General features: G+C 42.3%; 1 protein-coding gene across 1 annotated transcript in view; it reads left to right on the top strand.

The window, feature by feature from the left end:
• Window positions 1–2088: 2088 nt before the first annotated feature.
• Window positions 2089–22202, top strand: part of PDE3A (phosphodiesterase 3A) — a 303372-nt gene continuing 283258 nt past the window's right edge. Inside the window, exon 1 of the mRNA XM_089527641.1 lies at window positions 2089–2242. Coding sequence (XP_089383767.1) covers window positions 2165–2242 — 78 coding nt within the window. The 5' untranslated portion in view covers window positions 2089–2164. The remainder of the gene's footprint in view (window positions 2243–22202) is intronic.

Raw genomic sequence — 22202 nt, 5'->3', positions numbered from 1 at the left:
TGCAGACCCCCCCCCCCAAGCAGGGCTTAAGAGTAAACCCAGCAGGCTCTTTTCTCCCCCCTCCCCTTTCAACCCCCCCTCCCAAGTATTTCTTTTTTGGGGGAGAAAGAAAGACAAGCCCACCTCTCTCCATTCCTAGTTCTTCCTTTGCTGTGTTTGGCCTCCTTCAGGCACCTTTGCTTTTTCTTTTTGCAAAGGCACCAGCAAGTGGAAAGAAGAGGGAAAGGAGAGGTAGTTTCTCCCTTTGCTCTACAATCCCCCAAGTGTGGGTTTTTTTTTTTGGGGGGGGGGGGAGCAGAAAGACAATTAATCCCACTTCTTTCCTTTGCTGGTTCTTCCTCTGTACTTGGCCTCATTCAAATAGACTTTCCTTTTTCTTTTTTGCAAAGGCACCAGCAAGTGGAAAGAAGACGAAAAGGAGGACTCTTTCCTTCCTTCCTCTTTCCCTCACCTCAGCCCCAATTTTCTCTTTCTCCTTTCTTTCTTTCCTTCCTCTTTCCCATCTCAGCCCCAATTTTCTCTTTTCTTTCTTTCTTTCTTTCTTTCTTTCTTTCTTTCTTTCCCTTCCTGCACCTCAGTCCCGATCTTCTTCCTTCCTTCCTTCCTTCCTTCCTTCCTTCCTTCCTTCGGAATCGTGGGCCTCTGCTCGGGGCCAAACTTGGCCCCTTCTTCTCCTTCTCCTCCTCAGCTCTCCCGCTCCTTCTCTCCGGCAGCGCTGGGGCCGGGCGGCCGAGGCCGAGGGGGCGCCCCGGGAAGACAGCCAGCCCCTCCAGCCCCAAGGCGGCGGCGGCGGCGGCGGGTCAGCAGGACTTGGCCAGCAGCAGCAGCACCAGCAGCCTCCTTCCTCCGCCTCCCCTCGGGACTGAGAACCGGGGAAGACGCCGAGGAAGGAGACCCGGAGCCTCCCAAGGCCCCCCAGCGCCCTCCTCGGGCCCCTCTCCCCCCGCACTCACCCTCGGCCTGTTTCCCTTCGCCTGCCTCCTCCTCCGATCTGCCAAGGCAGCCTCCCTTGCCCACTGCTCGGCTTCTTCTTCCTCGCCTTCTGCGTTGGGACACGCACACTTTTGAATAGATCTCTCTCTCCGAAGGCCCCTTGGCAAGAGCTGCCTACCCTGCAAGGAGGGCGTTGGAGTCCAGAGGGAGGGCCCCCTTCCTTGGGGGAACTCCATCCCAAGGGGGGGCTCTCTTTAGTCAACTCCATCGCAGCCCCTCAGAGAGACGGGGGGGGGGCTTCTCTTGCAGAGGGGGGCTGCCAAGAGGGAGGGCAAGGCAAGGAAGGTGTGAGTCAGTGGGGGGGGCTTCTTTGGTGGACTCCATCCCCCCCTCCTCCTCCTCCTCCTGCTGCTGCTGCTGCCCCCAAAGCATCCCAAGGGGAGGAGGGTCCTCCGGGGCAGGAGGCAGGCAGGGAGGGGGCGGGGGGCGCTGCCTTGCCGCCATGCCCGGGAGGCTCGCCCCAGCCCAGCCCCGCCGCCCTTCCCGCCAGCGGAGGAGCCCCCAGGAGGCGGCTGCTTGCAACGGCTGCTGCCCTGCTGCCCTTGGAGCGGAGGGGAGCCCACAGACAGCGGCAGAAGCAGAAGCAGCAGCAGCAGCAGCAGGAGGAGGAGGAGAGGAGCCCAGGCACAAAGTTGGGCCACAACTTGCTTTCTTGGGCGAAGAAGGAAGAGCGGGCTCCTCCCGGACGAAGGCTGCGGCTCTTGGGGGCTTGGGGCTTCTCCTGGCCGCCTTCCTGCTGGGCGAGGGGCTCCTGGAGGAGGAGGAGGAGGAGGAGGAGGCGAGGGCCGGCCGGCTGCTGCTGCTGCTCTGGGCCGGAGGGAGCTGCCTGGCCGGCGGGGCATGGCTGAGGGCCGGGCTGGGCTTGGGCCGGGGGCTGCTGCTACTGCTGCTGCTGGTCTTGGCTAGCGCCCTCCGCCAGCTGCTCTCCTGGGGCCCGAGGCCGAGGCCCTGGCTGCCCTGCGCCCTCCTCCTCGGCTGCTGCCTGGCCCTGACCCTGGGGGCCGCCTTCGCCCGACACGCCCGCAGCCCCCGAGCCAAGAGGGCCCGCCGGCAGAAGGAGGAGGAAGAGCCCCGGCGGCAGCAGCAGCAGCGCCAGGAGCCCAAGGCAGCAGCAGCAGGAGCAGGCGCCGCCGCCGGCTGGGGCTCCCAAAGGCGCCGCCGGTCCAGCTCCATGATCTCCGCCGAGATGGCCGGCTCCGGGAGCAAGTCCCACCGGAGGACCTCGCTGCCTTGCATCCCTCGGGAGCAGGTGAGAAGGGAGGAGGTTGACCAGGGCCAGCAAGAAATGTATCCAGACTGCAGAGATAACCCGGTTTGGACCCGCTTTAACTCTTTTCTGGCTCAAGGCTATGGAATTCTGGGAGTTGGAGCTCCGCTCTGGGCCCCACAACAAACTCCAACTCCCAGAATTCCATAGCAAAGAGACAGACAAAGAGTTAAAGCGGGTCCAACCCGAGTTACCTCTCCAGTCTGGAAGAGCTCTCCGCAACTGATCCTACAGACTCCAGGCCCCTGACTGCCCCACACTTGGAGGGCTGGTCCTCTTTCTTTCTTTCTTTCTTTCCCGGGGAGGACGCCGCCAAGAGGCTCCTTTTGGGCTGAGGAGGCGCCGGGGCTCCTTCGGGGCCACTTTCCGGGAGAGAAGCGGCTCTTTGAGGGGAAGAAGTTGCCGGCAAACTTTCCCTCCAGAGCCAGAAGCGGCCGGGAAGGAAAGGAAAGGAAAGGAAAGGAAAGGAAAGGAAGTCGGGGGATCCTGACAGCAAGAACGGAAGCCTTTTGACAGCGCTTTAAGGCTAAGAGTCCGGGGTGACCGGGAGCGTCCTCCTTTCCCAGGACATGTCCTACATTTCACCTTCTGTCATTTTTTCTTCCCTTTTCTTTCTTCCTTCCTTCCTTTCTCTCTCCCTCCCTGCACTCTCTGTCTATCTATCTGTACATAATAATAACAATACATAATAAAGAAACATTCTTACCTTGCCATTCCATCTGGATCTAGCTGGCTTACAATCATGATAATATATACAATACGATACAAAATAAGCCTCTGCATCCCCTTTCTCTTATGCAACAAACATAATATCAACATAATAATACTTAAAATAACTTGCCATACAGTCATGAAAACCAGCATTAAAAGACATTGGAGACCAGAGAAGCAGCTAAGAAGCATGGATTTACATTGACCAGAGTGTCTTCTTTTTTAGCTTCTCTTTGGCAGGCCTTGCATTTTTACTCAGATGCCCTACATTTTTGGCAGTGCCTGGTCCTCCTTTGCTGTGAGGACATCTGGTCGCCCTGGATCTGGAGTGCGCCAAGGGATCTTGGAGCCCCTTGGAGCCTGACCAAAAGAAAGACAAGTTGGTAGCCTGAGTTTTGCTAGACTTGAGCGCCTGCTTCCTCAGAGTCTCTCTGAGGAAGAAGGCTCAGGTCTACCAAAGCTTATGCTACCAACCTTTCTTTCTTTCAGTTAGTCTCAAAGGGGCTCCAAGATCCCTTGGCACCCTGGTTTTCCAGACTGACATGGCTATTGCAAAGACGAAGGCTTTCATGGCTGGCATCTATAGTTTTTTTGTGGGTTTTTTGGGCCATGTGGCCACGTTCTAGAAGAGTTTATTCCTGACGTTCCCCAGCATCTGTAGCTGGCACCTTCAGGCAATGCATTCTCTGAAGATGCCAGCCACAGATGCTGGTGAAACGTCCGGAACAAACTCTTCTAGAACATGGCCACATGGCCCAAAAAACCCAGAAAAAACTATGACATGGCTATGTCTTTGAATCCTGGGATAGGTAGTTTGGAGAGGCACTGGAGCACTCTGACAGACTGGGCTACCCCAAACTACAAATTCCAGGATGCCCCAGGATGGGGACATAGCAGTGAAAAGGGTGTCAAACTTCTTTATTTGCAGTGTGGAAAGAGCTGCAAGATGCATGAAGGAGAGGGAGGAAAAAGGGATGCCTTCCAAGGGTGGCATGAAAGATAACCTGACAGTTAAAAGTGGTAGAATTCAAAGATATAGCCTTATTAGTCTGTAGAATCCTCTGAGGAAGTAGCCTTAAGTCTATGAAAGCTCATGCTGCCAACTTCTTTCTTTCAATTAGTCTCAAAGGTGCTACAAGGCCTCTCTGCAGTAAAAGTGGTGTCAAACTGCTTTATTTCTGCAGGGTGGAAAGAAAGAGTTGCAAGATGCCTGGAGGGGGAAGAAAGGGATGCCATCCAAGATGTGCCCAGGGGTGGCATAAAAGACATCCATCCAACAGTTAAAACTGGTGTCAGACTGCTTTATTTCTGCAGTGTGGAAGAAGAGCTGCAAGATGCCACCGGCTGGTGTCTTTCATGCCATCCCTGGACACATCTTGGAGGGCACCCCTTTTTCCCCCTTCAGGCATCTTGCTGTTCTCTGGTGTTACCCTTAGACTGAAGATTGCTGTGTAGCATCTGTACTCTTTTTAGAAAAAGGTATCTCCCATCTTAACATCAGATTGCAACCAGCATTTTTTTAACCTAACAGAAGGCCCCTTCAAGTCAATGGGACATTTTTGTTTATTGGGGAAGCTGGATTTTTTTTTAATTGTTGCATAACTTGAAATAATTTCACTTTGAAAATCATCTTCAGGATTGCTTCTGAGCAAAAGAAATGTGTGTGTGTAATTATTTTATTCATTCATTCATTCATTTTTTAAAGATGAATGTAATTCCTTCCCTGTCTGCCAGCTCCAGGTTCAGTACACTGGTCTCTTCCCCCCAAATTAGCTTTTGTTGTCATTGAAAAGCATTTGGTCTGCATTTTAAAAAGTCTTGACCCATCCAGATCTGTTATGTTCTGGGTACATTTCTTGCCTCAATACATCCTTTGAATGGTGAGACCTTCTTGCCGGTTTTGCACACCTAACTTTCATGTTACAGTTCAAATTCTGCAGATGCAATGGTGCATTAGTCTCCTTTTTGGCACCAGATGTGTGGCTTTTATTTATTTGAGTCTGGCTGCAGGGGAAAAAGAGAAAGTGTTAAGGTTAAGATGTCTTGGAAACTTTTCTAGAACTTTTGGAAGGAGGTGCAGCAATGTACTTTCTCCGTGATATAAGGGGAAATCGTTGTAAATAAAATTGCCTTTATGGAGCGATCTGTAGCCGGATGAAGCAAAACACTTGGTTTTAATACTAATTTTGAACTTTAAGAAGATTTTAACAGAGCTTTTGACCATGTATTCTAAAACTGCCAAGGCCCTGATTTTAAGCAAACATGCAGCTTGATCCTCTACATATTTACTGGAAAGTATGCCCTGCAGATTTCAGTGCAACTGCTTGCTCCTTGAAAGTAAGTTCTACTAAAATCAGGGGGCCTCCCATTAATAGGAGTTAAGTTGAACAACCCTTTATTTTGGTTTTATTCCAGAGAGGCAGAATGGAATAATATTTTTCACTGGATTATTTTAGATTGAGGAATTGTTCTATAGAGACTGAGCTCTTCAATCAAGGTGTTTTTTGGGTCACTTTTAACCACGCGGTGCAGAAGCAATGCCCACTCTCTTTTTAATGAAACTTTTATCTTAGCAGTTGTTAAGAGGAAGATGACAGATGATATTCTTTGGTCCAGTACATGCTTAGTGGGAAGTAAGCTCAGCTAAACGGATGGGACATTTATCAAATGTGTTTTGGGTCATGCACAAAATAACTTTATTTAAATAACACTTGGAGTTATCGGCTCAGAAGATATTTTCATATTCTCCCTCATTACAAACAGCAATGTATTTTCCAGGCAATGACATCAAACCTGGTGTGGGTGGCAGGTTTCTCTTCCACTCTCACCCTCAATAGTTAGACTTACATTGCTTTATGGTTACTTTGGACTTTTTTTCTCAAACTTGCATCTTTGGCATTTAATTTCCCACCAGTGTACTTAGATTGCTTTTAGTGGAGTAAAGTGCATACTGAACGTAACTTTTCAGAAGAAGCAGCATGAACAAAAATGCAGAAAACTGGTTTACATTGCAGCACTTTGTTTTATTGTGGACTAATATGTGAAGGATATTTTTGAGCCCAGTTTATTTGGGCCAGTTTGTCAGTTAGATATTTAAGGGGATAAAAAACTTAGCTGATGATGAGTAACTCTGGTTTTATTTTATTTTATTTACTTTGTAAGATTCAAGAGCTTCTCAGCTGCTTTCTGTAGCACTTTAGCTAACAATAACATCTGAGAAAGCACACTTGCATTTAATCACTTTAATGTTGTCTACTAAACTCTGTTCTGGCTACTACCCTTTGCTTACAACAGCTTCTCAAATCACCTTAATTTACGGTGTAGGACAAATTAGTATCCTTAATTAGGTTTCTATTCATCTGTCTGCAGTTAATTATACAACAAGCATGAAATTAGAGGCAGCAAACAACGGTTCATTGAGTGGTTGTATCTTAGCTTGCGGGTTGTTTGAGATCTCCCTAATCAATACAGAGAACTTGGACTGCCATCTGTTTCTGTCCTTAGGAACGCAGGGATGACTTATCCCTTTCAGTTTGCGGACAGCTAAACCATCTTGTCTTAATGTCAAGGGGGGGGGGGAATGTACGACTGTAAGGTACATTTCAAATGGGTATACATCCTTTAAACTGTTTGATTTCAAATTGTAAATTGTCTCTATTCATCTAAAACCTCAGGGTTTTGCAAATGTTGCTGAAGGCTATAAAAATCATGCACTGAGAATTAGAGACAGAGTTTTACTTTGGCTTATATAGAGGATGCCGCTGTGATAGTGAAGTAGGTGCATTTGCTCATGCTTATAAAAGAATATACATGGTTTGAAACTGAACCTTATAGCAGGTGTCAAAAAAGGCATTAAAAACAAATAAAAATAAACTAGACCTTCTCCAAAATTTGTGAGATTTTTTAGGCCTGAGAAGTCTTGTTCTGGGAAAATTTCAGAGCCTGAAGCATGTAAGAATTGAATCTATCTGCACTTAAATATACACAAGTCCTGAGTACACATTGGTTTGACTCTGAACAATTTAAATAATAGTCATCGTCATAATGCGCACAAGTAGTAGAAATATTGACATTATTATAGTGGTATCATTATAATTAATACTACTACTATTTATATCGTGCTATCAACATACATGGTGTTGATTACAAGATTTTCATCCGATATAGTTCAAATATCCTCCTGGAATGAATGCTTTATTTCCTTAAAGCCAATCTAGGTTATTGTTCTCATTAGGTCAGCTTGGAAAAAAATTGATGATTTAAAAAAACCCCATAATTTCTAGAAGATGGAGGTTTAAGCACTTCTATCTGCGTAAGCAAGCATACCAGTATCGACAAATAAAATACTAAAAGACTGTTGCTTCTTCTTGGTAAAGAGCAATGCAAGGATTATTTTTGTGTGCAGCAGTTACAAGGGTTTGAATAAGAAGAGCTGGCAGATGTCCATCAACCAAATAATTACATGCGTCTTTTGAATGGTTGAAAACCTACTCTTGTTAAAATGTGTCAGGTTTTTGGGAAAGTTTTTTTTAAAAGAAGGAAAGATCTCATATGGAGTGAATTGTCATCAAGCAGGGACACATTCTAGATTTGCAATCGATAGAAATGAACTGAACGGAGGTGATGCTACTTGGGATGCTTGAACTGGACACATTTGTGTTACTGCGACTGCCATATCTGCTGCTGTTATGTTTAGCATCATTAATGTTTGTGGTACATTAAAGGGAAAAATGAAGCTAAGTCCCTGCCCAAATGTACTTAACACTTTAAACTAGGCCTTATAAAAGTTAGGAATCCTTAACTCTAATGCAGCTCGTTGATCTGCATTTGCTGGTTTACCTTCACTTAATAAAGCTTTGTCCCCCCCCCCCCCTTTTTTTTTTTTTTTTTTTTTGCTGCCTACTTGGAAGTTATTGGGCAGTTGGTGGGGTTTGGTAAGTGGCTGAGACCCAGTTTGGTCAAGTCAATGGATCACATGCTACCCAAATCTGAACCAAAGTGTGACAGTGGGGATGAACAGAGGGAAAGGAAGGGTGGTAGACTCAAAAGCAGAAAAGGAGACATGGGAGCAAATGCAGTTGAATCAGAGATGTTGGAAATTTCATTTACTTCATGGTTTTTTTTAAATGAAAAAGTCGAGGATTTGCAGATTTTTATTTTTTCCCCCATAAAATAATTTTTTTTTGGATAAGACATTCTTGATAATAATAATAACAACAGAACAATAAATAACAGTTGTTATGCTGAGAGTCATCAATATGGTCAACGTGGTCGAAATAACCTATTGTCCCATAGGTTCATTTATTCTTGTATACACAAATTTGCCCAGTTCAGAAAAATGGAAAAAAACCTGGTATATTCACAGATTTATTTGTAAATAATAAACCTATCACAGTGGGGGGGGGGGGGGGATAAAGGAAAAAAAGTAAACCGATCCACAATAAATTGGTTTCACGTCTTTGACCTTGCATATTTATTTTTTTAATTTGGGCTTTTAAAAAACCGGGCATAAAGTGAAACTGTCAGAGTCACTCATCTGGATAGAAGGCTTTGATGTGTTTAGTTCTTAAAAGCCCAGGTTTCACTTTCTTGTGTTGTCAGCCATATTTGTGGTACTGAATTAGGATTGCTGAGAATTAAAACTGTTATTTTCTCCCACTGCTCCACATCTTTAAAAGATCCTAGTGGGCAGATACAACATGATCCCCATGTTGGGAATAACTGTTCTTAACAACTGAATTTGGTCAGTGCAGATGCAGTTGAGAATTTCCTTTGGTTCTGTTTTGGATAAGTGGCTTAGGGAAAGTCATACATTTCTTCATAGATGGGAATGGAAAGAATTTGTAATTTTAAAAATCCAAAATAAAATAAAATAAATGGAAAGCTCTGTTAGACAGCTGTGTTAAACTCTAAATTAAATGCGTTGGGGCTTGGCTGTGGATGGGTATACGTTTAGCCTTCAGTGCCTTGATCTTAGATTTTATTTTTATTATTGTTTGTCACTCGAAGAAAGAATGCTGTAAAGGTCCAATATGGCAGAAATGTGAAAAAGCACAAATAGAAATAAACTCCTAGAGAATGATAATGGTGGAAAGATTCCTACTCTTAGTGAATTTACAGTTTGAAATTGTTGGTGGGAAAATGGCACACAGATATGAGGGTACGTAGGCAAATAAGATTACATATATTAAAAGGTACTGAAACATTACGATATCTCATGAGGCTGCCTTATACCATCCAGGTGTGTCTAATTCTCCTGTCTACTTCAGCATTGTCTATTCATTGATTTTTCAGGGGTCATCAAATACCTGGTACCTGCTCCTCTCAATTCATGGAAATGGCTGGAATTAAACCTAGGACAGTGATGGAGAACCTTTTAGAGACAGAGTGCCCAAACTGCAACCCAAACCCCGCTTATTTATTGCAAAGTGCCTCTGAATTTCTAGTGACAAACTCTAGTGAAGTCTGTGTTGGGACGGTGCGAGTGGCTGGGATTGTTGTTGATGCTGGTTGAGTGTAAACTTTCACCAAAATATTTATGTTTGGGTTCTGGTAACAACATACATATCCTAGAGGAGGCCAATGATGGCAAAACTACTACACGAGTTGCCCTTATCTGTCCATGAATAGCCTGCCCCTTCCTATCAATTTATATCTCTCCTAGGAACATTTGTATTTTTCCCCTACTATTTTGCAAACCAAGGCACTTTACAGACTGCCCAAAAGGGCGGTCTGCTGGCACCGGTGTTTGCTGCGTGAAGGAGCCACAGCGGACAAACTGTGCGACTCCTCCGAGCAGCAAAAAGAAGCCGCAAAAAGCAGCTTCTTTTTGCGGTGCCATTATGACGCCGCAAAGCACCATAGGTGCACTTGCGTCGTCATAATGACGCCGAGACGTGTGGACGCTAAGTGTCCGCTACGTCAAGATGGTGGCACCTATGTAGAATGGGCACCGCCACTTTGTACGTGCTTGGCACGTACTAGGTTTAGGGGCATCCGGAAAGGACGGCCCTTCCTAACCCTAGTATGTGCCGAACATGTACTTTTGGCGTGTGCGGAACGCGCCCAAGTTAATTTCCTTGTTGCTCTTGTAGTCTTCACTAGATTTGTGACAACTCTAACAACTTGCTGCTTTTTATCCTGCTCCTTCACATGTACATACAGGACGCAGGGTGGTGGGGTGCTGTTGCACTTCATGTCCTGATGGCTGAGCTTCATGTGGGCAAATGGTTGACTTCTGTGGAACACAATATTAGATTAGAGTGGTCTTTAAGTATGATCTAGCAAGGGTCTTCTCTTCTTATGCTGTTATGAGAGTTTTGAATGGTGGTAGAATCATTCATAGAGTTGGAAATTCTATCCCTACACAGAATTTACTCTGCATGAAATTGACTTAGGATCAAATGACCCCTTTGAAGCTCTTCACTGAATTTTATTTTCTAAGATCTACATAGAATCTGCTGAGCATTCTGAGGCTTGTTCAAGGACAGCAAATTCCAAACCATTGTCTGTTTATTTTCTGCAAGTCTCCTGAAAAACTTCTCGGGAAGGGGGTTTCATAACAGACCACTACATAGTTTTTTTCATTTGTTTGTTTTTGCAAACCAAATGACATAAGTATCTCATATTTTAATTCTGTAATCTAGATGGTGTCATTGATTGGTCAGGCTGCTGAGAGAGGCTTCTTCTGTAACTGATTCAGAATTTAGAAAACATCAGTGGACTGCACCAGTAGCATATTATGAAAACCATGAAACGTAGGCCAGGATGTTATACTGCCCAATAACTGGACCCTTGGTTGAATTGGTCTTGGTCTCTGTCATTAAAAGAAAAAGAAAAAGAAAAAAAAGGCGCAGGGCTGTATAGTGCTATTATGGTGTGCTCCCACATTTGCATGGACACATCAATGGAGGTCATGGTTTGTGGTTTGAGAACCTCTGTCCTAGCTGTGCACAAAATAAGAATAAGAATAAAAATAGTAATAATCATTTTGCATCCTATCTTACCCTCCCCCAGCTCTAGAACTGAAGGCAGTTGTTAAATTTTTTTAAAAACATGCAGCTAAACTATCAGTGGAATTAAAAGCATGCCCATTTTTTCAAAAGCACAACAATAGACATTATAGACAGAATTGTGGAGATTGTCTAGACCCCAGGATTGTTTTATATCACTGTGCTAGGTAATACACTCAATCCTATGTCTGCTCATTGTAGGGTAAGACTGGTCATGATGAGTAACCTAATTTTCAGTGAATCCGTCTCCCCACCCCAGACTCAGGAAACTTGACCCAGGAAACAACAAGGAAATCACCACCGTGGGGATTAATCAATGCAGGATTCACAGCAAGAATGAACATCTTGGGGCTCTCCAGATATTTGAGATGTTCTTTCTTTACAACAGCCACATGCATTTGCAAATAATACTTCGCACAGAATCCCAAGAAGTAATACTATAATGTTCAAAATCAGAAAGAAATGGCATCTGTTGCAAAGTGTATCAGCTATGAAAAACAGCTGTGTGGAAGTGACACACTGAAATTTGTTAAAAAGAATCAGAGGGTAGCATATTGAGATCATATTCTGATAGCAGCTGCCAAAAGTTTTGTAAACTTTGATGATACCACTTTATCTAGTTCTGAAAGGACAAAACTACTCAACTATATGTCTCATCAGTCCTAGTGAATGGAGCCAGTCATGAGGCAAGATGAATGTTCCAGTCCAACAATATCTGAAGGGCCACATTCCTCCACCCTGGTTTCATAGTCAGTCTCTATGTGTAGTTACTCCATGAGCATGTCCCATAGGGTTCATTTGAGGTAATTCCCAAGGAGCCTGTCATTTGTAAGCTAATAGACATTTACTCAGAAGTGAGTCCCACTCTTCTCAATGGGGCTTATCTTGTTCTGATGGTGCTTTGATGGTGTATTCCTGTATGGCAGGGGGTTAGACTGGATGATCCTTGTGATTTCTCCAACTCTGTGATAATACGATTCTACAGTTCTACTTGCAAATAAGCACTTTTTCAGACTGTGAAGGCTTTCATGGCCGGCATCCATAGATTTTTGTGGGTTTTTCAGGCTACGTGGCCATGTTCTAGAAGAGTTTATTCCTGACATTTCACCAGCATCTGTGGCTGGCATCTTCAGAGAACTTTTTCAGATTGTTGATCAAAGAGAAAAAAAGAGTTCACAACCCCCCTGGCTACAAAAGCAGGACTATTCCTCCAGAGGCATGCACAAGCATAGGTGAAAAGCATGGCCGGGATACTTTTTGCAGTACAGTTCCTGAAATTCTCCAGCAAGCATTTTGTACCTAGAAAAGCTGTATTGCTTTCTCAAAAAGGAGTTGGGATGTGATGTTTAACTGTAATTGTCATCAGCCTTAGCCAGTTTAGGCGATGATGAAGGATGATGGAAACAGCATCTAGAGGGCCACACATTCTCCAACCCTGCTTTAAAAAAGTATACCACTTCGCTTGAGGTTTTAACAATATCTGAATATTTTGGGTTCAGCATATTGGTGGGCTAGCCATCTGCAGATCGGAGCTCTTGCAGATCTCCCTGCCCCATACTAGCCAGTGATAGTATGCGCCCATCACTTTCCATTGACTAATGTGGGCTTGAGCTCCCATGTTTTTTCCCATCCGTGTTTCAGGGGAGCAGCACCGATGTGAAAGGCCCACTGTATAGCTGTAATAGACAAATGAATTGACCCAAATCCTGAATCACTGGCTGATTGCCATCTTGCAAACAAACAAACAATATCTGTTACTAGTCCCATGGAGAGCCTGTTTGACATTATTAGTTCCCTTGAGATGATGGCCCTTTTAAGTTGTTTTTGTCACCGCTGAAGTAAGCTGCAAGTAAGGAAGCAAGCACCCCTCAAAGACTTGGAGTTTTATTTTTGAAGTGACTATGTAAACCATAACAGATTATTCATGATTTTGAGAAGTTGTGGGAAAACAGTGATGTGAGCATGTTTTCAGAGAATGAACAACACCTGTGAATGAAATCGCAACTTGTGATTTCCTACCTGGGAAACAAAGCTCATATCTGGGGTGTACCTATGGCATTGAAGGTATTGCCACTCTATAAGAATTCTGCCCATCTCCATGCAATTTTCCTTTTGTTCCTAAATTTATGGCACTGCAGGAACTTGAAACTTCAGTTAAACATTTTAAAAGATAATTTAGGCATCAAGAGAAAAGGAGCAGACAGAGTTACCAAGGAAATGAACACAGCAGATACAAGTTCTATGTGTGTCATTCTCTGCAATACTAGAAATTTGAGGACTGAAGGACAGTTTCATTTTGTTGTGGCAGAATTAGTATTGGAGGGGTAGTGTCCTCATTTTGCTCATTATGGTCTGAATAATTTCACTTGTAAATTCAAGAATAAATTGCTTTATGTACATGTCACTCTATAAATGATCCACTTCACACAGCGGTGATCTAAATGTCCTTGGCCAGCTATATACATCTTCGTTTATTACCTTTCACCACCTGAATATTTGTTATGTCAAACAGCAATATGAGGTCTGGTGTTTGGTGGCACATGACAAGCCACATTCTTTCTCTGTCCACAAATGGTTGTGCTGATATGATCCAAGGGTGTGTGACTGGTTGTTTGGATGGGAAGACATGCTGGGATTCTTTTAGGAGCATCATCTTGGATGCCACCTAGCTGGCTTTCTGTTTGAACCTATATAGTCAGATTTCTTTAAAAAAACAAAACATAGCCAATGTGAAGCCTGTGAAAATCTAAACCTTTTGGATGGAGTCAGAAATAGGTTGAGATGGGACTGCTTAATACCCCCTAAAATAAAATGTTCCAAATGAAAATACATTGTTTATATAACTTCCATTCTGTACATGCCCATGTTTGGTTTGCCTACACTTTAAGCCCTGTGTTTTTCTCTGCTCTCTCTCTCTCTGTTTTAAAATAAACAATAAAAAAACCCCAGATGTTTCACTGAAGGTATTTACTGTTTCTTGTTCTCTTCCTGCAGTAGTTGATGAGTATTCCTGCCTCCTACAGAGAGGCTGTTTTAATTTCTTAGCAAAAGCTTCCTCTGCTCTTCACAAAAGAGAGGGTTCTGTTGGAATTAGTAGCTACCCTGCCAGCTTTGAAGAGGCCTTCTCAATAAACTTTCTTTAAAGGGTTGTTTATCAATTCCCTGGAGCTGTATTGATTTGCTTAAAACAGTGGTTCTCAAATGGCGAGGCGAGACGGGGGGGGGGGGGGGGATGACAACACTTGAAGGCCCTGATCCCTTCTCCTCCTCCTTCACCTCCTCCCAAACTTTTTAATGTGCAAAATGTACACATGCGTTGAGTTAAACACTGTATTTACTTAAATAAAGCCATTCTAATTGGAATGATGTTATTTCTTTATAAAATATTAAAATATGAATATACATGAATGTGTGAATTATGATATGCATGCCAAATAAACAAAATATTTTCATTCATATACTACATCAAGTGAGGGAGGTACATTCTCTCTATGCACATGTAAAAAGTTTGAGTACCACTAGCTTAAAACATACACAGCCAAACCTGCAGTAAGTGGTAACATCTGGCTTTTGTGTTAACCGGTCAGCAAGTCTGCTTTTGGTTGTAGCATGAGTTTTAAAGGATCTATCTATAGTGATAAACTATTCCCCAAATAGTCTCATCACTTTGGATAGCTCCTTTAAAGTTAAGATTACAACCCAGAGTGGCTTCTCACCCCACTAATATGGGGAGTCACTGATCCCCTGTCTGTAATGATAACAATCTGTTTTGCCAGGTGAAATAAGCCTTATGCAAGTGAACAAAAACATTTTGAATCTTCAAAACACAACTTGAAGTGCTCTGTAAGAGTAACTTTGAAAAGTAACTTGAAATATCACAAGCACATCCCCACTCGTTTGATTAAAAAGTTAGGGTGTGGTATCCACATGATGCATGCTCTGAATCCGCCCCCAGCATGCCATCATTCTGCGTGCCACTTCACATGGCATGTAGTGTCACAGTGCTCCTCTGGTGCTGTGTCCACACGACACAACACCAAAGGAGTGCCTTAAAGCCACAGTGCCATGACTATTGCAACCTGGAAAAGCCAGATTGGGGCCACGCCGCATGGTTGCTGTGGTCCTGATCCAGTGCAGCTGGAGGTGGCTGCAGGCTGCTCCTTAGGGGATGGTCTGCACAGCCTTTGTCTTACACACTTATGCTCAAAATGGCGGCATCCTATACAGATGGGTGCCGCCATTTTGACGTGATGGACGCCTAGCATCTGCACGTCTCGGCACCCTTGTGATGTCACAACGGTGCCGCAAGAAGAATCCGCTTTTTGCGGGTTCTTGCTGCGCTGGGGAACCACGCTGTTTGTCTGCTGCGGTTCCCTCGCGCAGCAAACACAGGCGCCGGCAGACCGCCCTTTTGGGTGGTCTGTAAAGTGCCAAAGTCACATTTAATTGAATAAATGAGGATGAAGTTATTCTGCTGTTACTTCCAAGTTGCTTTACTGTTTTGTCCATTTCAGTAGGTAGCTATTTACAACCTCTGTTAAATAGATTTACTTATATATTGCCATTAGGTAGATACTATGCAAAAAGCACCAAGGACAAATGGAAAGTGCAACAGAATACTGCAGCAAGAAGTCCTCCTATCTAATGGGCTCTTTTCAAGAATATCTCATTACGACCTTCTGTAATCTGTCTGGAATAGGCATAACATCTGTCGCTGCATCTACACTGCAGAAATAATCCAGTTTGACACCACTTCAACTGCCATGGCTCAGTGTTATGGAATTCTGGGAACTACAGTTTTGTGAGACATTTAGCCTTCTCTGTCAGAAAGCTCAGATGCCAAAACAACACTACAGTTTCCAGAATTCCATAGCATTGAGCAATGGCAGTTAAAGTAATGTCAAACTGGATTATTTCTGTAGTACAGATGCAGTCTTATGTATAGTATGCAGGCTACCACCAATACTCCTTGATCCATCTTTAATGCTGGATCTCTCTCTCTCCCACCATCCTCCATAGCTGTCAACTATACCTTGCTTCATTTGCATTACAAGGTGGTATGATCTAATTGTTGTCAAACATTTCAATAAGCAGTATTAAAATTGCATGATTTTTTTAAAAAAAAGACTAGAGACTGTTGTGTGAAAAAGTGTGAGAGAGGGAAAGGAAATAAACTTTGAAATTTAATGTGAAGGCTTTCATGGCCAGCATCCATAGTTTTTGGTGGTTTTTTTTGGGCTATGTGGCCATGCTCTGGAAGAGTTACTAGAACATGGCCACATAGCCTGAAAAACCCACCAAAAACTTTGAAATTTAAGTTTTCCAAAATTTTGTAGCAAGTTGTAATAGTTCAGGTTGGCTTGAGTGTGATACTTGATACAACAAAGAGAATGAAGATGTTATTTACACTACACATTGTATTTTTCATACTGTAATTGTCATGGCTCCGTTCTGGGGAATCCTTAGACTTGTAGTTTTGTGAGGTAAACAGAAAGTACCTAGAGAGCATGAGAAAAAGGAAAGTGAGGATTAGATAAGTCTGATTTTGTAATGTAGACTAGGCACTCAGGGTACCCTTGGAAATTGTAGTTTGGGGGTGAACTAGAGGTCTCTGAAAGAGAATCAGATTTACCGCTCCAAACATCCAGGATTCAGTAGAAAAGAGCTGTGGCAGTTAAAGTGGTATCAGACTGATGCAGATATATAACGTAGATCAAGGATGGGCAATTGCAGCAGATACAGAGGACAGTTTTCTGTCAAAATACTAAAAAAAGGCCAGTTGATTTTAAAAATCAGAATTTTTATTAAAAGTTAAATTTTTAAAAGTCACTCACAGTCTGTTTAAAACATAGGTACTCCCTTGATAGGAAATGCACATTTTTTACAGCCAGAAAAATTGGGACTTTGGAAGGGCTGAGGCTGCAAAATCAGCTTTGGGGCCACATGAAGTCCAAGGGCTGCATTTTGTCCATCTCTGGTATAGATACACCTAGACTGAAGACAAGGGTAAATCTTTTTGCCTGGCAGCCTATGGAGGATAGAGTTTACTGTAGGGAGGCTACATTGCTCAGAGATCTGGTCGTTCAATGTTTGTAGGCCAGATTTTTGGTGAGACAGGTGCCTGCAATAACAAAGTTTTCCAGGGTCAATCCCTCACATTCTCCTATTCGAAGAATCTCTAACAAGAGCAAGGCTGAGAAGGACTGAGAAAAGCTGCTGCCGATCAGAACAGACAACACTAGAGCTGGATAAGCCAATGGTCTGACTCTGAATTTGACAGCTTCTTCTATTGATAAGGCTGGGTTTCTTTAATAGCTCTCCATCTGTAGCCTAATACAGTGCTACAATTGTAAACTTCCCTTTCAGAGGACGTTTGCATGCACCAAGCTCTAGTGTGGATGACACAATATTTCTCCAAGTTTTTATATGTAATGCCAGATGTTGTTTAGATGGAATTTGGTTTAAGATATAAAAATCAGTCTTGGTTTAATCACCTCATGAGTTTTAGCCTCTATTTATTTATTTTTTGTTTTATGTTTTGGATCAACCTTTCCCTTCAGTGCTGTTTTCCTGACTTCCTTCTTCCACCAATAAAATTGCAATTAGCTATGGAGGGAGAAAGACAGCATTATCTTTGATTAATAGCCACTTGGCTACTGGTCTGTTTCCAGGCATGCTTCAAAGAGCGGGTTATGCTGTCTGAAGGCCTGTGATGACTTACATTCGGGATGCCTGAAATACAGTACTGTATTTTCCCACTTGGGCCTCCCCAGGGTATGCAGTTTGGTAGTGGAGGGGGGTTTCTTTGTTTCTATTACTCTTGGAAGCATATTTAATAGGTATGTGAACCATTTAGGAACCTCTTTCCTAGACTGTGAAACAGTCTTAGGAAGGAGCCTAGGCTGGCCCCATTTGCTGATAGGCAAAGCCAGATTATTCAGGTGGTTGATGAGAGAGCAGCTTTGAATGACTTGATGCAGCACCTTTTTATGGATGTATTTTTAAATGTAGCATTTTAATTTGTTCAATTAAAGTTAAAGTTACTCTGAGTTGCCTGGAATCTTATAGCATAGGATATAAATAATTAAATATGGATGTTTTTTAAATCGGGAGAAATGATATGGGGAAATGGTTACCTTTCTCCTAAATGGTTCACTGACCCTATATTGAGTTGCTGTGATCAAAGAGAGCATGGAATTCCAGCTACCAACTTGGTGAGGTTTAGTAAAAATTGTAGGATCCAGGAAAACATTTAGTGCAAAATCTGGCTAATGGGTCTTGACTCACCTTTCATAACTTTCATAACTTCATGTTATAAATCCTATTATTATGTGGCACAGTAAAATGCATTGTTTACAATGTCTCTCACTCATGTTTTGAATGTATTTTCTGAAATGTACAGTGGGATCCTGCCTATATTTACTTGGCATTTAGTCTCACAGTGTCTGGCGTATGTATTGCAATTGCATATGTAAACTTCAAAAGAGCAAAAGTGCTATTTCCAAAGGTTTTTTAAAACCATTTTTTCTTCATTTTTGTTCTAAACGACTTCGTAGTTGAGTTGTAATTCTGAAGTCTAAAGTTACCTAATTTAATATTCATTTAGCATTTCTTTCTGAGTGCATTTTGGGGACCAATTTTATGCACAGGTAATTAAATGTCTTCAATGCTGCTTTTATTACTGACTCATTTGCATGAAGCTGCAGATGAATAAACATTTCCTTTATTAATGGGGTGAATGCTATACTTTATCTGCCTTTCAAGGCATATTCAGTTACTGAAATGAATGGATTTTCCATTCTCCAAATTTTCTCTAAATGAAATTCTTAAATTGCTACTGCTGTGTGAATTTCCAGATGTGCACCAGATTCATCTGTATCAATGGAAACTGAATGGTTCACAGGTCTGGTCAGTAATGAATAAAATTGATCTGGTGTGGCTGTTTTTAACTGTAACAGCCTGCTTCTCATCCTACTTATCAAATTAGCATAGTTGATTTGCAATTTGTGTATTTATTTAGCTCCTAATTTGCACTGAGTGTACTGGATAAGCGGTGAGACTTTTAAAAACATAAAATATAAAATATAAAGACTAGGGCTGCTGCCTGATTAAAGAATTATCTGTATTTCCTATCAGTGGCCATGTGAGTAAAACAAATCTGGGAGAAAGCTCTTTTAAACTTTTTATTTATGCATTTATTTGAATATTAATATTCTGCCCTATCTGCAAAGTCCTCAGGGTGGTATACAATAAAACCAATTTAAGATAAGAAATAACAATAATTTGAAAGAATAAAATGTGTCAAGTCATTTTATCACCTAAAAGTAGACAATTTAAATATTTAAAACAATTTAAAATACAGGGTGTGTCTCCCTTATCCTGCTGCTGTTTGGTACCTGAAGTGTTTTGGATTTTGAAGTACCCATATTTGCTTATACGTACAAAATGAGATATCTTGGAGATGGGACCAAAGTCTAAACACAACATTCTTTTATGTTTCATATACATCTTATGTGCATGGAACAAAGTTTGTGTGCATTGAACCATCAAAAAATAAAGGCATCACTATCTCAGCCACCCATGACAAACCCTTTGGTTTATGGAATATTTTGGATTTTAGAATTCTGGATACAAGAGACCCAGCTTGTAATGCTGACCATAGGGCAGTGCAAATTGGATAAAATCAATTAGGCCCCAAAGTGATTAAAGTCATTCCACTGGGAATAGCTCTAAATCTCAGGAGATCTCTCCTGGATTATAATGCCATGAAATTTTAGTGTTAAAAGTTCCTTGAAGGGTCATTTAATGCAGGGAATCAACGGCCAGAGTATCCCTGACAATTCACCATCCAGCCTGTCCTTGAAAACCTGCAATGAAAGGGAATCTACCATCTTATGAGGCAGTTCTCTTCCCCTGTCAAAAAGCTTTCATTGCCTGCTCCTTTTCACTCGAAGGCAGACCTTAGGTTCTTACTTTCAATGACGCAACTTCTTAATGATATAAAATGAAAACAACAGCTGGCAACTGAGGCAGACAGAGTGAGAGAAAGAGGGAGAAGGGAAAACAATTTGCAGTCAAGGCAAGTCTCGTACCATCCATTTGATATGTCCTGCAAGTTTTGGTGCCACTTTTTAAAAGTGTTTTTTCATTTAATTTTTAGAAGGTTTTTTTCATGGTTTCTTGAGTCTCCTTTTCTTCCATCTGCTTCCAAAGGATTTCATACAGACATTTCATTTTTTACCTTTTTTAAAAAAGGTGCCTTGCCCAATATTTGGGAACTAGGGGAAACTTCAAATACTTTAAAGCTTATATGTGCAAAACTACATGTAAGCAGATGAGACTCAGTAATTTCCAAGCTTTCCAAGCTGGATGTTAATGATGACGGCATTGAGAGATATTTATGTGAGCCTTTTGCATTTTTTTCTTTTACTGTTAAGAGACACCTAATATGTGGGTCGAAGGAAGTAAATAACTCTGGATTCTTTGCACTGCAAAATTAATGCAGTTTGGCACTGCTTTAACTGTCTCAGTGCTATGAAATTCTAGGATTTGTTGTTTTGTGAGATATTTAGCCTTCTCTGGCAGAGAGCCCTGGTGCCACAACAAACTATAGATCCCAGGATTCCATAGGATGGAGTCATGACATTTAAGACAGTGTCATGTCTAATTCTACAGTGTGGCAGCAGGCTGAAGTACCCCTTTCTCCCCAATTATATAAGTAGATACTGCTTGCTGTTTTGCTTTAAGAACAAAAGAAGATCTGCTGGATGTGAATAAATATCTGTCTGGTCTAACTGGTGCCCAATCACCTGCCCACCAGCAGAACATGAGTGAAACTGCAACTTACCAGCAATTGGTATTGAAAGGCATATGATGTCTGATACTGGGAAGAATAGATAGCCATTATGACTGTTAGTAGTCATTGGTAGCCTTGTCCTCTATGAAGATCTGAGGTGATAGCATCATTTCTGTTCCTCATTGCACAGGTAACTGGACCACCATACTTGAAATAAATAAATATTTGGACATAAATCTTTTTCAAACCACACAGTCTTAGCACAGTCATACCTCTTTAACTACAATGGCTGCATCATATGGAATCCCAGAACATGTAGTTTGGTGATGCATTAGAGCTTTCTGTCAGAGAATTCTAAGTCCCTAACTAAACTACAAGCCCCAGGATTTCATCAGAGGCACCTATAACAGTTTAAAGTTGTATAAATCATCCAGATGTTTTTAAAAATAACAAACCTACAAAAACTGCCACTTATACATTGCAAATGATCTAAGTGGGACATTACAGATCACTTACCACTGGTATGGCTTTCATATCATTTAAAGTCAATTCCACTATGACATCAGCCCTTTTCAGGTGTTCAGAGGAGGGAAATATCAATTTCATCAAGGGGAAACAGGTGCACCATGCATCCACTGACATCTAGATGGCAGATTTTTTTAAAAGGGAGCTTTCTATATGTGCCTAGGCTCTTGTGGGGATTTTTTCAAGGAAACAAATGTTCTACACAACTCATAGCCACTGAGGGCATGAGTGAGCATGGCTCACTGAGGCTGCAGCTGGTCAACACACACCACTTTCTCCATCCATGTAACTGTTTCCATTATCTGCATGCCTGAAAAGTGCTACCTTTTCAGTAGAGTTGGTTCACAGAAATCACTGCAACAATAAAATGTGGATTGGAATTCCTGAGTGTAGAAGAAATGTGTTCATACAGTCTGTGTTCTGTGTGTTGCTTCTTGTTTTGTATATGAGTGCAGAAGCTCAAGCATCAAACACCCACACTGTATTATGAATAATGCATGCACATAATAATCGGTAGTGTTTCTTTGTAGTTCCTTGTAAATGGCAACCAGGATAGGATTGTGTGGTTTTAAAAGGAAAAAAGATATGACAATTTATTTGTGTGAATGGCATTTGTAATCAAATATTTAATGTTAGAGTACTGTTGAGTCCATTTAATGTCTATTTAATGACCATGATTCTCTGAAGACTATTCTTATGTCATACAAAATTTTCCTGCATGGCAGGGGGTTGGACTGGATGGCCCTTGTGGTCTCTTCCAACTCTATGATTCTATGACTGTGTAGTTGGGAAAGAGAAATGGAAGATAAATGATGCCAGATTCTAGATGCATAGGTATGGTAAGTGTTGGTACTATTATCCTGGGCCAACATCAGTATATTTTAAGCCTACACCTACT

This window comes from Sceloporus occidentalis, unplaced genomic scaffold, assembly GCF_023333645.1.
Source record: "Sceloporus occidentalis isolate IW3139 unplaced genomic scaffold, rSceOcc1.0.p SCAF_5, whole genome shotgun sequence".
Lineage (NCBI taxonomy): Eukaryota > Metazoa > Chordata > Lepidosauria > Squamata > Phrynosomatidae > Sceloporus > Sceloporus occidentalis.
This window is presented reverse-complemented; position numbering and strand designations above follow the sequence as displayed.